General features: G+C 37.0%; 1 protein-coding gene across 4 annotated transcripts in view; it reads right to left on the bottom strand.

Annotated features, from left to right (window-relative positions):
- TLK1 (tousled like kinase 1) overlaps positions 1 to 16,758 on the bottom strand; it is a 181,767-nt gene continuing 165,009 nt past the window's right edge. For 3 of the 4 annotated variants that reach the window (XM_061435498.1, XM_061435499.1, XM_061435501.1), the window contains 8 exons: positions 14,681 to 14,762; positions 11,195 to 11,286; positions 11,022 to 11,111; positions 10,696 to 10,865; positions 10,281 to 10,416; positions 5,738 to 5,849; positions 3,989 to 4,096; positions 1 to 1,791 (listed from right to left, as the gene is read on the bottom strand). In XM_061435498.1, the coding sequence (XP_061291482.1) occupies positions 1,615 to 1,791; positions 3,989 to 4,096; positions 5,738 to 5,849; positions 10,281 to 10,416; positions 10,696 to 10,865; positions 11,022 to 11,111; positions 11,195 to 11,286; positions 14,681 to 14,762 (967 nt within the window). In that variant the 3' untranslated portion in view covers positions 1 to 1,614. Of the gene's footprint in view, positions 1,792 to 2,800; positions 2,889 to 3,988; positions 4,097 to 5,737; positions 5,850 to 10,280; positions 10,417 to 10,695; positions 10,866 to 11,021; positions 11,112 to 11,194; positions 11,287 to 14,680; positions 14,763 to 16,758 lie in introns of those variants that run through there. The other variant, XM_061435500.1, reaches the window with a different exon arrangement.

Genomic DNA, 16,758 nt, shown 5'->3' with positions numbered 1-16,758 from the left:
TTTACATTTTAACTGTCATTGTTTATTACTGTTTTGGCTACATTCTCTACAATTTCAGCAGCATCTGAAAGAGACAATGTGTCTATGTACAATGAAAGAACAAAATGGCTTGCAATATCAGAAATTAGAGCCACCATTTAACTGTACAATATTAAGGAGAATCTGTGTTAAACATAGCCTCCTTTTTCAGCAACATGGACAATTTACATGTAAGAATCAGCATTATGAATGTGATGATAAAGAAATTTCTTAAAGGAGTGAAATACAGCATCCTGAAAAATAACGGTTTCTACCATACAAGGCAGTTAGAAAATGTTCACATTTTAACAAATCTGTACAAACCGCAAGAAATTTGTTTAAGGGACTGTCATCCCACCTTGCTGATTAGAACCTGCTAGAAATGTAGAATTACCATGAACAATTTATAAATCTACTACATATGTGCTCCCACAGCCCTAGAAATCAAGAAACTGATTTCAAGAACTCTTTATGTCCAACATGGATCATTTTTACATGCCTTGATTGTTAACAAATGCCTGCTTTTAATAATCTTTCTATGATGTACAGTCAACTTGCACCTTTTAAGGAGGTCATTTGATTTTTTTTTTTTTTTTAAGCAAAGAAGCAACACCATTTAGCAGCAATTAAAGCGCCTTCAAGAAGACTTAAAAAAAATACAATATCCAATTAGAAAAGCCATATTTTTAAACATTTGTACAAGAATAAGCTGCTGAAACTTGCTAGTTGAAATATGACATCTGTACAACAATTTACAATAGAGCTAGAAGGGAATTGATCATTATCCTGCATAGAACTGGCCTGCATTTGGTTATATATTGTCACTTGTTTGAATGAACAAGGCCTGGTAACAAAATAAAAATACCTGTTAACAGTTCTAACATGTTGAGAACACTGGAGATACCATAATTTAGTGACTTCAATTGGTTCCAAAATAAGCAGCGCACTTTGTCAGAGGTCTAAAGTATCTAGGAACAGTTCTCCCTTTAACAAAACCAGTGAAAAGAGCAGACATGTGATTTCGAGGTACAACCTGGTACAAGCCAGAATAGGCAAATGACGAAGTCTAACTTGGCCCAAAGATTCTCTCACATCCTGTTACTGTAAAACACAACGGCCACTATCATTCCGTTCTTACTTTGGTTGCAGCAGATAAACTGCTGAATGCTGAATAATGTATCCAGGCACTGTATAGTTCTCGTGTTAGAAATATGTCTCGTTTTCCATGTGTTTTTAAATAATGAAAAACTACCCTTCGTATTAGAACTCTCGAGTAACAACCAAATGTACTGAAGTATTATAAACGTTATTTACAGTGTTCCCCTCCCCAACAAAACCCACTTTTCTTCAACATGGTATTCCTGTTTCTGTGCAACAGGCAGTCACCCTTCACTGCTTAGGTTACAGTCAGAAGTGTACATTTATTCAGGGTCCATGATCCACTCTCATACAAACGACTCTATGAAAAACTTCAGTTCACAAACAGTTCTCAACCATATCCTGTGTAAAAAAAACAACAAAAACACTCAGAAGCTCTCAAACTCAAGTGTGCATCTGGAAGCAATTCAAAGACATCATGCCGATTTTGGAGGAAAGTCAGTAAGTAAGTATGCTTGAAGAAGGGGGTGTGGGTGATGCTGTCAGCCCAGCCATGTGTAAGTTGCCTGAAGAATTGGATCTTCTCATGTGTGGGAGAAGGTAGGGGTCATTTGCCAGTTGGTGCACATCAAACCTATCTTCTTTTCGGTATGCCAAACAGCGTCTTATAAAGGCCTTAAAAAAAAAAATTAAAATCTTTTCTAAGTATTAATAAACTGAATAATACAGATGATGGACACATTTCAGAAAATAGATCTCATTTCACTAGGGAATCAGATTAAAAGAAACCAGCAATAAAATTATTGCAAATCCAACTCTCAATTCTCAGCCTCTAATTGTTCACAGTACTAAATATTATTGCTACCACTTATGGCTGGAAAGCTGTTATTTCTTTTGTTTAAAACAATTTTTATGGAGAATAAAATAAACGTAAAACTGAGCATTTTTAACCCAAGTATACAATTCAGTGACATTAAGCACACTCACACCGCAGTACACCATCACCACTATCCATCTGCAGAACTTTTCATCATCCAGAACTGAAATCTGTACCCATTAGGCAATATCTCCTATTCCTCCTTCCCCCAGCCCTTGGTAACCAGTATGTTCTTTTATGATTCAGCTATTCTAAGCACCTTATGTGAGTGGAATCATACAGCAGTCGTCCTTCTGTGTCTTTCACTTAAGTGTGATGCTTGAGTCATCCATGTCGTAGCATGCATCAGAATTTCGTTCCTTTTTAAGGCTAATATTCCATTGCGTGTATATGCTACATTTTGTTTACCCATTTATCTGTTGGTTGACTTTTCGGTTGTTTTACTTTTAATTATTGTGAAGTTGGTATACAGTATCTGAGTCCTTGCTGCCGCGTTTTTTGGTCTACATATTTAATATCATTTTATATATAAAAACCCTTGCCTACCATTAGTAACAGTTTTACTTCTTTCTGATTTATATGCCTCTTATTTCTTTTTCTTGCCTAACTGTTCTGGCTAGGACTTCCAGTACAGGCATACCTTGTTCTATTCCACTTTGCAAATATTGTGTTTTTTGTTTTTTTCAAATTGAAGGTTTGTGGCAACCCTGCGTCAAACAAACCTATTGGCACCATTTTTCGAACAGCATGTGCTCGCTCTGTCACATTTGGTAATCCTAGCAGGTTTTGACTTTGCGTCATGATTTATTTGTGGTGGTCATCAGTGACTTGTTACTTCTGTAACTGTGTGGGGGATGCCATGAACTGTGCCCATATAAGACCGCAAGTTTAATTGCTGAAATGACAATAAAGGATTTAGAATATTAAATAAACTTAGTTTCATAAGGCAGTGGCAGGGTTTGAGAGGACTGACTCAATTTTGAAATCATTTTACTCACAGAAGAACTTCTCTCAAAAGCACTGTACACTACAGAAAAACTATTCACAAAAGGAAGAGTCCCATCAATGTGAAGCTGCCTGAGCATCACCACCATGACCAGTCAGCAGCCATCAACAGCAAGGCAAGACCATCCACCAGCAAAAAGACTGGCTGAAGGTTCAGATGATGTCTGTTTAGCAGTTTTTAGCAGGCAAGCATTTTAAATTAAGGTATGTACATTATTTTTTTTAGGTATAATGCTACTGCACTAATTAACAGACAACATTACCATGTAAACATAATTTTATGTGCACCAGAAAACCAAAAATTGTGTGCGACTTCCTTTATTGCAATATTCACCTTATTGCAGTGGTATAGAATCAGACCCACGCCATCTCTGGGGTATGCCTGTAAACTGTGTTGAGTATGGAATACTGCATTGCTCCCTACAAAACTCCAGAGTCCTCTTTTTCTGAAATTTGTCTTTCGTAAAACAGTCATTCCATTTTCCTGTTAATTTAGTTTAGCCCAGAGAATGATGCCATTTTTTGCTGTAATATTTTCTCCCTAAGGGAGCATACAGCACAAAATGAATGTAGCTATATAACTGGCAAATGAATCAAGAAAAAGAACTTTATCAGAACCACCTAAGACTCTTCATGCCCACCTTTGGTCACGGGCACTGCCTCTGCCCCAGTCTACTGGAGTAATAAGCTATCTGACTTCTAAACACCATAGTTGAGTTTTGTGTCTTTTGAACTTTATGTAAATATAGTAATAGATTATGGTCTCTTTAGCCTGCCTTCTTAAAAGAAATCATGGACTATACTTGGGTCCTTAAAAACTATCACAACCAAAGCAGCTCTTCTCCAGAGCAAATCGCCCACCCCTATTGGACAGACTTGCCTGTGGCTGCAGTCCCTTTTGCTTTACTTATTAATGTTTACTTTGTTTTAACCACAACTTATGAAATAAAAAAAATCACTTCACAAAATTTATTTACATAAATTTGGTACCTTTGCTTCACTGCTTACGACAGGTTTTACAGGGAATTGGACATCAGTGGCTTTTAATATCGTATTTTCTTGAAGAATGTCTTGCTGAGATTGATTGTGACCAAATGGCTTTAAGAGAAATGAATAAAATGTTGAGAAATTTATCTCACAAAATATTTAAACAGATGTTATCACTGAATCCCTGCAGTACAAATGATTTGTGTTTTAAAAAATCTTATTCTTAGTTACTTCCAGGTTGGGATGTATTCTCATAGGCTATAATTGATACAGCAGGCTGAGAAAGACCATCTGATCAATCCTCCACATAGCCAAAACACTATAAATAAGCAATTAAGATGAAAACATTAAATATTTTATTCTGTTTAAAATGTTTAAGAACTACTTCTTAGTAGAAGAAACTATAAGGTTACAGCTGGCACCTGCTAGCAGATATAGTTTTGAAAACAGCTAGTGGAGAAGGCAATGGTACCCCACTCCAGTACTCTTGCCTGGAAAATCCCATGGACAGAGGAGCCTGGTAGGCTGCAGTCCATGGGGTCACTGAGGGTCGGACACGACTGAGCGACTTCACTTTCACTTTTCACTTTCATGCATTAGAGAAATAAATGGCAACCCACTCCAGTGTTCTTGCCTGGAGAATCCCAGGGACGGGGGAGCCTGGTGGGCTGCCGTCTCTGGGGTCACACAGAGTCGGACACGACTGAAGCGACTTAGCAGCAGCAGCAGTGATGTCCTTCAGTTTGATACAGTTCAAACTAGTTTGAAAAGTAGTGGAAACATCTGTGAAAAGTCCAGAGTAAAACACCTTGAGCATGACAAATTAAGTTAAATGAAACAGCTCTGGCTTTGGTCCTAACATGCAGTGAATTCCCAGAGAAGTCCCTGGATCACTTTTCACACTGATGAAGGGATTGAATGGGATAAGGATTAAATATCCATGGTAGTTTGTAGTTCTGACTTCAATATAAAAAGAAGTTTGAGAAACATTAGGACTAGGTTTGACAGAATTTCCCTGAGGAAGCACGGGCGAAACATGCTCAGGCCAATGTGTGTGTGTTTTGGGGGGTTGGGGGAGAATGGGGGTAGAGGATGTGAGAAAGTGAAGAAAATAGTTTTGACTCCATTATTTCTAATGCTACAGAAACATTAGCAGTGTTATTAAAGTAATTCTGATCCATGAAAATTTTAGTAAGTGATGATATATTTAAGATCACCTAAAAAAATTAACATGGGTAACTATGGTTCAGGCATCCAAAATGGAGCTGGGTAGCCATTATGGGTGTGGTTTCAGACACATCCCTGCATCACAGAAAACCTGAACTTTCCAAACTGTATCAAACTAAAGGACACTACTAGTTGTTTTCAAAACCAATTAGCCAATGCTAGCTGCAACCTTGCAGTTTAGAAGTCATCCCCACTTTGCAACTATGTGAACAGCACAGCACCCTTACTTCTGGCCGGCTCCAATCCTAATTCTTAACAATTTATGTAACCTTGCAGTTTTTTTTGCCTATAAGCACCCCTCCCTCCTTTGTGTAGAGCTGCAACACAGTTCAAGTGCTTTCTTGGATTATTGCTTTCCAGGCTGTTCCTAACCCCAATGGTTATTTGGGGTTTGTTGTTGCTGTTGTTCCTGCCTTAACCAGGTCTCCATTCTTGACTAAACTGACTTCAAATTAATGAAACTTCAAGAAGAAGAGAAAATTCAACTTCTCTCCGTATGGCTGAATCTGCTATACTTTAACTTACCTTTCTACCATAAAGACATTGAAAGAAGATGACTCCAACTGACCACACGTCAACCTTGTTGGAAATCTTCGGCGGTTCCTTTCCAACTACGAAACATTCGGGAGGTAAATACCTAGTTTGGGATGGGGGGAGGCGGGGAGACAGAAAAAAGGAAAGGATATTAACAATTTATAACTTGTAAATGTAAAATCTTAGAACTTTCGTTTTATCCAGACATTGAAGGATGTCCTAAACTTTTAAAGCATTTGTATCATCTGACTCTAGCGCCAAAACAAACAACTTTGTGATAAAGTGTGTAAGATACAGTTAACCCTTTAACAACACAGGTTAGAACTGCATGGGTCCACTTGCATGAGGATTTTTTTTTTTAATAGTAAATACTACATACAGCACTACACAATCCCTGGTTGGGTGAATTTCGGGCCTTTGGAGGAACCATGTATATGAAGGGCAACTCTTTAAGCTACTCTCAGATTTTTGACTGTGTAGAGGGCTGGTGCCTCTCATCCCTGCATTGTTTAAGGGTCAATTATAAATGTGTATTATCTATAGAAATGACAAATTATTGTTAAAACTACAGTGTTCTGAGTAAGTATCCACTAGGACGAAAAAACTCTTCCTATCCCCCTCTTCACCAGTGTTCAAACTCTTCCTAAAACATACATCTGATCAGCCAGTTCTTTTGTTTAAAGAACCTCAACATCACTGGCTAGCAAGGTAAGACCTAGTATCTCTTGCTTGTAACAAACAACCTGTCTTAGTCTAGCAGCAACTTAAATTTCCAAAATCTCTTCCCCTGACCCCCGCAAACTGGCTGCTGCTAAGTCACTTCAATCGTGTCCTACTCTGTGCGACCCCATGGACTGCAGCCTACCAGGCTCCTCTGTCCATGGGATTTTCCAGGCAAGAGTACTGGAGTGGGGTGCCATTGCCTTCTCCACTCAAACTGGCTAGGCAAAGCCAATTCATTTGGTCCCCACACTGTGCTTCCCCACATGCTTCTGAATATGCTTTTTATGCTTTTATGAATACCTTTTATGCTTGCTTTTATCCCAGTTTGGGCTTCCCCAGGGGCTCGGAGGTCAAAGAATCCGCCTGCAATGCAGGAGATGGGGGGTTCAAACCCTGGATTGGGAAAATTCTCTGGAGAAGGGCATGGCAACCCACTCCAGTATTCTTGCCTGGAGAATCCCATGTACAAAGGAGCCTGGCAGGCTATAGTCTATAGGGTCACAAGGAGTTAGGACTGAAGCGACTTATCATACTCATTTGACATGGTAGCCACCCTTTCTTCAAAATCTGCCTAACTATCACAAGCCTTCTCTGCTTCCCTCCAGGGACCTCTGTTACATTAATTCATTAATCTTTGTGCAGTTTTGAATGGTTGCAGCAACAGAAATATATGGAGCATTCAAAAATACTATCTTTTTAATTTATAAAGTCATAATTTTAGACAAAAGGTAAAAATAGATTGTAATATTTACTTTTACCTTTTAAATAAATTTAAACAGCTCCACCAGGATGCAAGCATCTCCCTCCATCTAAAATTTGGATAAACTACAAAGTCCTTAAAAGCAATAATACAGCTAAATGGGAATCTATGGTTTTTTTGTTTTATACTCACTACACTAATAATCACTTAAATTTCAGCAGAATGTTCACAGATGACCAATAGCTTGTATGTGATGTAATCCTTTCCTACCTTCCAAATCAAGTAAAAAGCCAGGTTTGTTCTATGAAAAGTATGTATTTTCTGTAGGTTTATGTGTGTGTGTGTAACTGAAAACAAGAATGCCTCTCAAACACTATGCTATACTGTCCCTCAAGGTAAAAGGGTGTAAGCAAGGAGAGAAAGTATAGGAATAGATACCAAAGCTTTTCAGGAAAAATGACCAACAGGATTTAGTGAATGCTTGGATTTGAGACCTGAGAGGCAAGAAGAAATAAAACTCACTTTCTTCTAAGTGATACTGACAGGGGATGAAAGGCAATTTGTAAAGGCACCATGACACATATTTTAAAAGTTTGTATAGGACATTGTTTACCAAATACATATCTTAAAAAACGAATGATTAGAAACTAACCATTTTGGGAAACATTGTTTCTATAAGAAGTGTAATTCCAGGTTCCTAACATGGAAATGCCATGACTTTACCACAGAGTACCCTAAACATAAGCGTCCCTGCTGCCCATCTGCCAGGGAAATTCCATTGCCTTGCCCTACACTAGGGAAACTGGAGTGAGAGGAAAACGGCATGTGGGAATCTCTGCAAAGGATTATCTATTATTTAGAACATGGTTTCAAGCTGTTTTCCACAGAATTTAGGGTTCTACCAAGCAACTAGGATTCTAAGATTTTGTGGTGAAAAAAGGAGTCTTGTTGCTAAAAGAAGAAAGACTCAAGATTACTTACTGATTGAGGGTTCCGACCTTCAAGGAGTTACCGGTTTGAATGATAATTTTCTTTAAACATGTATTTTAAAAATCTATGACATACTGTATTATATTCCTAAAAAAATGCCACAAGCATAATTTTAAAGCTCTAAAATGGCTTTACATGAATACATGGATATGACTAATCCCTATTCTGAAAAGTAAAAATGCATACAAACTTGTAGCATTTTCTATTGCCCAGGCTAACTATATTCTAGAAACCCTAAAGTCACATGTATGTTTGTAATCACCATCCTGCTCAGTGAGGCTGAGTACAGCTATCTCCCTTCCAATTAAGATTTCACTCCTTTTGCTAAATTCATTCATTCTGAAAACTAAATTTTTTTTGAAAATTCACAATGAAGTAATTTTTGTCAACACCTAGGTAACTGTGAAGGAATGGCATTCATTTAGACTCATGTCCAAAAGATCAAGATTGTACCAAATTTCTCTTCTCATTCATGATCAACAAAACATCCATCTCAAACAAAAACTGTAACCACAAAACCTGTACAGAGAGGGCTTAATACTTACTGCTTTTAATAGCTAAGATGTTATATTAAGTATTATTATTCATAGTAAAGTAATGCTCAAAATTCTCCAAGCCAGGCTTCAGTAATATGTGAACTGTGAACTTCCAGATGTTCAAGCTGGTTTTAGAAAAGGCAGAGGAACCAAAGATCAAATTGCCAACATCCACTGGATCATGGAAAAAGCAAGAGAGTTCCAGAAAAACATCTATTTCTGCTTTATCGACTATGCCAAAGCCTTTGACTGAGTGGATCATAATAAACTGTGGAAAATTCTGAAAGAGATGGGAATACCAGACCACCTGACCTGCCTCTTCAGAAACCTATATGCAGGTCAGGAAGCAAGAGTTAGAACTGGACATGGAACAACAGACTGGTTCCAAATAGGAAAAGGAGTACATCAAGGCTGTATATTGTCACCATGCTTATTTAACTTCTATGCTGAGTACATCATGAGAAACGCTGGGCTGGAGGAAGCACAAGCTGGAATCAAGATTGCTGGGAGAAATCTCAATAACCTCAGATACGCAGATGACACCACCCTTATGGCAGAAAGTGAAGAGGAACTAAAGAGCCTCTTGATAAAAGTGAAAGACGAGAGTGAAAAAGTTGGCTTAAAGCTCAACATTCAGAAAACTAAGATCATGGCATCCAGTCCCCATCACTTCATGGCAAATAGATGGGGAAACAGTGGCAGACTATTTTTTTGGGCTCCAAAATCACTGCAGATGGTGACTGCAGCCATGAAATTAAAAGACGCTTGCTCCTTGGAAGAAAAGTTATGACCAACCTAGACAGCATGTTAGAAAGCAGAGGTGTTACTTTGCCAACAAAGGCCCATCTAGTCAAGGCTATGGTTTTTCCAGTGGTCATGTATGGATGTGAGAGTTGGACTATAAAGAAAGCTGAGCGCTGAAGAATTGATGCTTTTGAACTGTGGTGCTGGAGAAGACTCTTGAGAGTCCCTTGGACTGCAAGGAGATCCAACCAGTCCATCCTAAAGGAGATCAGTCCTGAGTGTTCATTGGAAGGACTGATGTTGAAGCTAAAACTCCAATATTTTGGCCACCTGATGAGAAGAGCTGACTCAATGGAAAAGACCCTGATGCTGGGAAAGATTGAGGGCAGGAGGAGAAGGGGACGACCGAGGATGAGATGGTTGGATGGCATCACCGACTCAATGGACATGAGTTTGAGTAAATTCCAGGAGTTGGTGATGGACAGGGAGGCTTGGCATGCTGCAGTCCATGGGGTCACGAAGAGTCAGACACAACTAAGCAACTGAACTGATTCAAAATAAACATCACTCACTCTAACATTACAGAACAAGATTCACAAATTCTTCACATTAGGAATTTCTGGCTGGTAGTCACTGATGCCAGATTTCTCTTCCTCCAGTTTCCTGATACTTACAGTTAAGGCAGGATGAGAAAAGAGGGCTGATGCCAGTAGTCTCAACTCAGAGACTTCGTATCACCACCCTTATCACACCATAGTACTCTCAAAGGCACACGAAAATAAACTCTGAAAAGACTGGGCACTGACCTAGATAATTTTGGTGTTTTTAATAATATACTTACCAGTATGTGCCTGCCCCCTGGGATGTTAGATCCATTCCATCTACACCATAGCTATCATCATCCATGATCTTGGACAGACCAAAATCCGTGATTTTTATTTCTCCACATGCTGTTCCATCTACCAGGAGGATGTTTCCTAAAACAAAGTTTATTTAATGATACAAAGATGAAAAACATTACGTTTACTACGAAAGCTGATTTGGGGGAAATAAATAATACATTTAGTATACATATGTAAAATTTTTAATTAAAATACACATTTAAAATATAATTGCAAAATATAGCAATATTATTTTAAAAACACTTCAGGTTCTATTAGTATGCCACTGTCTCTTAAAAACTACATCACAAAGCATATTTTCAGATAATTATATTCTTTAAAGCTTAAAAACTTAAGACAAATTTTATTAATTACCTGGCTTAAGATCATAATGTATAATAGGGGGTTTTATTTCATTGAGATATCTTAGTGCATTTACAATTTGCATTACAATAGACCTAGCTTCTTTCTCTGACATTAACTTATGTTGCTTCAGATAGAAATCCAAGTCATTGCCTTCACAGTATTCTAACACTGTACAAAACCTACAATGGAGAAAAGAAAAAAATCAGACACAAAATATTAGCCAATACTTCAGAGTCACAATGGACAAATGAGTATTTGTATCATCACTACAGAATAGGGGAAGCAAATGCCAACATGTCTTTTCTTAAAAACTAAGTCTGTTTACATTCACTTACGTATCTGTATCCAAGGAGAAATAGTCATAGAGTTTAACTATTCTGGGGTGATCCAGTTCTTTGTGTATTCTATACTCTCTGCAGGCATGTCTACGAGAAGGAGAGTGTATTAATTCTCCATGGCCATTAAATGTATTTTCAAAACTGATAAAAATCAAAGAATTAATATTTACTTGTGGTAGTTTTCCTTCTTCTCATCCCTCCAGCTTTTATTAAGCTGGTGGATCTTCACAGCAGCATATCTTTGTTCATAAAGGTCAAAAGCCTAGGATTAAAGGAACAGAGAAGACTTTGAACCAAAGACCAACTGAAGAGCTCACTTTTTTGGGGGGGTAATAATTTTGCAGTAATATGGAACTAGAATATACACTTTTATACTATAAAATATACTACTTTTGGTAGTCATCTCTGCTAAGATTATAGTTCAGTGGCACATTTATTATCAGAAACAAGATACAAATTTCATGATGTTAAATCAGAGTAAACCTTAATGTGAATTTTCATGTTCAAGTTTTATAAATGCCAATATACTGAATTAAGATAAAACAATAAAGCTTTTTTTAAAAAAAAAGAAAACATAGAGCTTCTCCTCTATACCAGCAGCAGCAGTAAGCAGCCAGGAAAACAGGTGACTTTAATACTTTTTTGGTGGATTGGATGAAGTAAACTTTTTCCTCTATCTTTTCCTACAGACTCCATGTTTTTTCCCCACTTGTTTGAAAATTAGTTTATTAAAGTTCTAAACTTTTATTACAAAATTAAACATAACCATATATAATTATACTATATCAGCAATTATTCCTTAATCTCATCTCAAGATACGTTTTTATACTGGTTTGTTCAAATTATCAGCCTATTTCTTAAGAACGAATGATCAATATTTTTTAAGGCTTCAGGTGACTTTTTCTTTTTTTCTAAAAAACACTGCATATCATGAAAAATTTAATAGTTTAGGTTCTACTGTAACTTATATACAAAAAGTGCTCCTTTAAGAAAACACTTAAATAGCTTACATATTTATTAAGAAGAAGGTTCATAGCTTCCACTCCCTCTATCAATTTAACCTTAAAATAAGCAGGGGGGTAAACTGCTTGTCACAAAATTATAAAAGCATGAGATCTGAAATCACAAAGGATGCAGTAATTAAGAATATTCACTTTGGAGTCAGATAAACATTATTAGATGTGTTACTTTGTGCTAACAAAGTCTCAAAGTTTGGATTGTTGAAGAGAATTAAATGGGGTGAAACATATAAAGTGTTTAGAATAACACATGATTTACAATAAATACCCAATAGACATTAGCTAAGTTTTAAACAACAGAAAAGAAAAAAAGTTCAGGTAGGAGAAAGCAAAAAGAACATAATAAGTTTATTAAAGAACTTACAAGCAATCACAGTAAGAAGAAAAAAAAAGTAAAAAATGAAATTCTAAAGTTATCATTAGTGTATACTGATTATAATGTAAGACACATCTTTCAAAGTATACCTTCCCATAAAGCTAAGATGGTAATCACTAAGCAACTGATTCAATATTTTCCACAAAGTCTATTTTTTGATTTACAATCTGCTGCTTTGTTTCCCAAGGGACATGGCAAGAAAGAAAGGACTTTGAAGGGGTCAGAGGGAGCTGTCATTAGTATTTAAATCAACAATAGGGATTTAAGACATTAGGGCCCCAACAATCTGCATTTTCTAATTTCTATGTAAGATTTTCTTCAAGAGAAAAGTCTCTTTTAGCCCCTATCTGTGAGACTAAAAACAGTGGAAATACTACTGGGCAGTGGCGGAAGACCGCCATGAAAGCTATTAGAAGCAACAGAGACTGGGCTACTTTTAGGATAAGCCAGTGCTAGCTATGGTGATTTTAGATCCACCATGAGCTATTATGATCTTCTTTTTTCTACCTTGTGGCCTGGGTAAGACTACTCAACACTTAAGTGCCCAGATAAACTACCATTCGAATCAAAGAAACAAGAACTGGAAGAGGGCTCACAAATCACTCTTGATGGGTGATACTAATGCTTATCCAAGTTAACAAAAACTAGTTCATGGTTGAACCAAGATCAGAAATTAGTTCTCTGAATCCAAATCCCATCATTTCTCCAGAGTCAGAACTGGATACAGGTTGTCTCTTGAACAGAGAGGATTTCTAGTAACACTTTGATAAGCTTACATTTACTCAACACCAAAATTCTATGTGATTTACCTGATAGTTCATTTAATCATTACAATGATCCCATGATGTACGTAACTGTTAAACAGTCCCAGATGAAGACAGGATGATAAAGCAATAAGCCAAAGTTTAGACAGCTGGTAAACAGCAATCAGAATTAGGATTCAAACTCAGCCTGTTTGGCTTCAGAACCCGAGGTCTTAATCACTGATTATACCAATACATAATGAAGCTCGAAGTGTTACAAAGAGCTTATAAAAGGCAGATTAATAGCGAAGCCAATAGGAACTAAAGTTTAAGGTGAGACTATTACCTTCATTATGACTTCATCCTAACTAAGAGCAAATGGGAAAGCCACTGGGGCTTATAAGGCAGGGGAGTGAGATGATCAGACTGCATTTTCTAACAAGGCCATTCTAGCTGCAGCATACACACAAATGGACTGGAGAAACTCAATGTCCAGCAAGAGGTGATTGGCTAGGAGATTAGAGCAGCAAAGCAAACAAGAGACAATGAGGCTTTGAGCTGAGACAGAGAAGGGTCCTTGCTGGATTTAAGAGAGCTTAATGACACTAGTAATGACATACACCAGAGACTGGTTATGCTGGAGGAAGGGGGTTAGGGGAAAGATGTAGTGAAAAACGGCTTTCATTCTTCATTCAAGTTTTTCAGGGAAGGAACTGGGTAGATAAAAGGCAGTGCTGTGTATTAAAGTGGGGAGCGGTGTTTTTTTTTTTTTTTTAAGGGAGGAAGGTGTGGGAGGAGAGGAAGATAAGCTTCTATTTCACATGTGAGTTTGCAGTACTTAGGAAGCATCCACATGAGGTCATGTAAATCCGCAGGTATGGGGCTCAGAAAGAAGTGTGGGTAGATAGCTACATATATACATATGTATACATATGTATCTATATCTGAAACCAAATAGGTGATAACTCAGTGAAGAGGAGGGGGATATATTTGAAAAGGAGATTAAGAATGATAAAGAAATTTGGGAACACAGTATTTAAAGGTTGGTCAGAAAGACAATACAGAGCAAAAAAAAAAAAAAAGGTATAAAGTATTAAATGTGATGAATAAAAATTTCTGCATTCATATATATTTGAGAAACACTGGCCTTGAAATAGGTAGAACTTAGGGTAAATCCAGGAAATATAAGGACTTGTAACACATGTTTAAGGGATATAACCTTATCATATATGTACTATATTAAATGGCTACCTGCCCATCTTGATTCTAATGGCTGTTATTATTTGTATCAGGTTGGTCAGTGGTAATCAGCTATCAAATATCAGAGGGTCTGCAAAGGCACAAGGATAGTTTATAGACTCTCGAGATAACATAAGCCATCACAGACTCTTTTTGCAATGAGAAGACATAATTTCCCAGTCAAAAAATCATAAAAACAATAAACATGTACTTCTTAACCACATACTCCTATATCTTTGCTATATTAGTGTGAAGAACAGAAAAAAATATGTACATTACCTTATATACTTCACTAAAGCCACCTCTACCAAGCAGATGGAGCAATAAATATCTTTCATTTAACGTTGGGTGATCTTTGAACCTTAAGGGTGGGGAAAAAAACACTCATGCACATGAAAACACACACGAAAAGGTCCTGTCCACAGCACAGCTGTGCTCTACCCTACTCCTGGCTCTCTTCCCTGCTATTCTGAATTCTATTCCATACCTCTTTCTCTACCTGCATGACTATCACCCATCTCAGCGCTTTGGTGTTCACGAAGCCCAACATTCAGCTCTTAAGCTGAATATTCAAGTTCAATGACCAATTATAGCACTATGATAAAGACCTACCAACTACTGTATTACTAAGAGCTTTATAAAATCCTGTATCTATTCATCAGGAAATACTTCCCTTATAAAAACATACTTTTATCTGGGAGTTTTAATTAAGTTTTATAGTACTGACAGAGGATTAAAAATAATTATAAGCTGACTTTCATTCATGGTTAAATTTTATAGTCTTTGCCTTTTACAAATAAAATTTTAATTCCCAATCAAAAAAGAAATGCTTAAAAAAAAAAAAAAAACCCACCACAAATAAAATTATTTAAGGTTTATCACACCTGCTACACACTAAGCACTCACATGTATTATCTCATTTGGTTCTTAACTAACCCTCTGAAGTAGGCCCTGCTACTACCTCTATTTTACAGATGAGGGCACTACTGCACAGAAAGGTTAAGTAACTGTGCAGGGTCAACAGCTAATACATGGCAGGGTTTCACAGAAAAACATGGTTCCAAAATGTACACTCTTGATTCTTAAATGGGAGGGGGAAAAGTCAATGACAGTTTTATAGTCTCAGATACAAAATATACATGGTATTTTATTCAATGTCAACACAACTTTGACAATTTAAGTTTTTCTTGAGAATTATTAGAGATTTCTGTTTAGTTTTAAAGCAAAATGTAGGAAATTTCCTGGTAGTCCAGTGGTTAGGACTCAGTGTTTTCACTGCCGTGGCCCATGTTCAATCTCTAGTTGGGGAACTAGAATCCCACAAGCCATGTAGCCAAAAAAAAAAGAAAGGGAAATATAACAATTCATTTAATTTTCATCAAGTGGATTAAGTTATATCCACAAACAAGCTTGGGCATAATTTTCAGAAGAGTCAACTATAAATTAGCTTTGACTTATCTGCTTTATTAGAATTTATCTGGTATAATTAAGTACATTCCATAACTATGTTATTTCATTTACCTTATATATTGGAATGATTATGTTCATAAACAGGCCTTCTTTTAAGCAAGATATTTCATGGCAGAAATAGGCCACTTCCAATTCTGACACTCACTTAGGTCATGAAGATTTAAATTATATAAATCTGAAAGTGTAAATAAGACATCCTTCCTGTCCTCTACACAGACTATATCCAATTAATGCCTTTCTTTATTTCTGTCTTCCTCATAAAGCTCCCACCTGTCCATAGGCATTTTCTCTTTGAATTCCTTTAGCGTTTAAATAAATTTGATTAGGGATTAAGGACAGAGACTATAATTTAAACTGCTCTTCTATTTCTTCTTTACACAATGCTGGATACACGGTTTAATGAAATCCCTTTAGCTGAAACGATTTCTTCTTCACTACTGTAACACTAACTTTGGTATTTAGTCAACAAATATTTATTCTGTGCCTACCATATGCCAGAAACAGGTTTAGGTTTGGGGGATATAGCAAGAACAAAACTAAATCCCTGCTCTCATGTAGCTTACATTCCAGTGAAGGAAACAGATAAAAGAACTGCAAAAAAAATGTAATTCCAAATACTGATAAATGCCAAGAATAAAAAGCAAGGTAAGGATACTGAGAGAGGTGATGGAGTAACGCCAGGACTGATATTTTAGACAGGGTGGCCTTTCTAGTGACCACCTGGAGTGAAATAAGTAAGCCACTCATATGTCTAGAGGAAGAATATTTCAGGCAGAGAAAATGGAGAACAGAAGAGCCTTGAGATAGGAATGACATGTGATCAAGGGAGCCAGTGTATATATGACATATAAGTGAGAGGAAGATGAGAGAGGTGGGGTGGTGAGGTG

The sequence above is a fragment of the Bos javanicus genome, chromosome 2 (genome assembly GCF_032452875.1).
Source record: "Bos javanicus breed banteng chromosome 2, ARS-OSU_banteng_1.0, whole genome shotgun sequence".
Classification (NCBI taxonomy): domain Eukaryota; kingdom Metazoa; phylum Chordata; class Mammalia; order Artiodactyla; family Bovidae; genus Bos; species Bos javanicus.
Note: the sequence above shows the minus strand (reverse complement) of the source record. Positions and strands in the feature narration are given on the sequence as shown.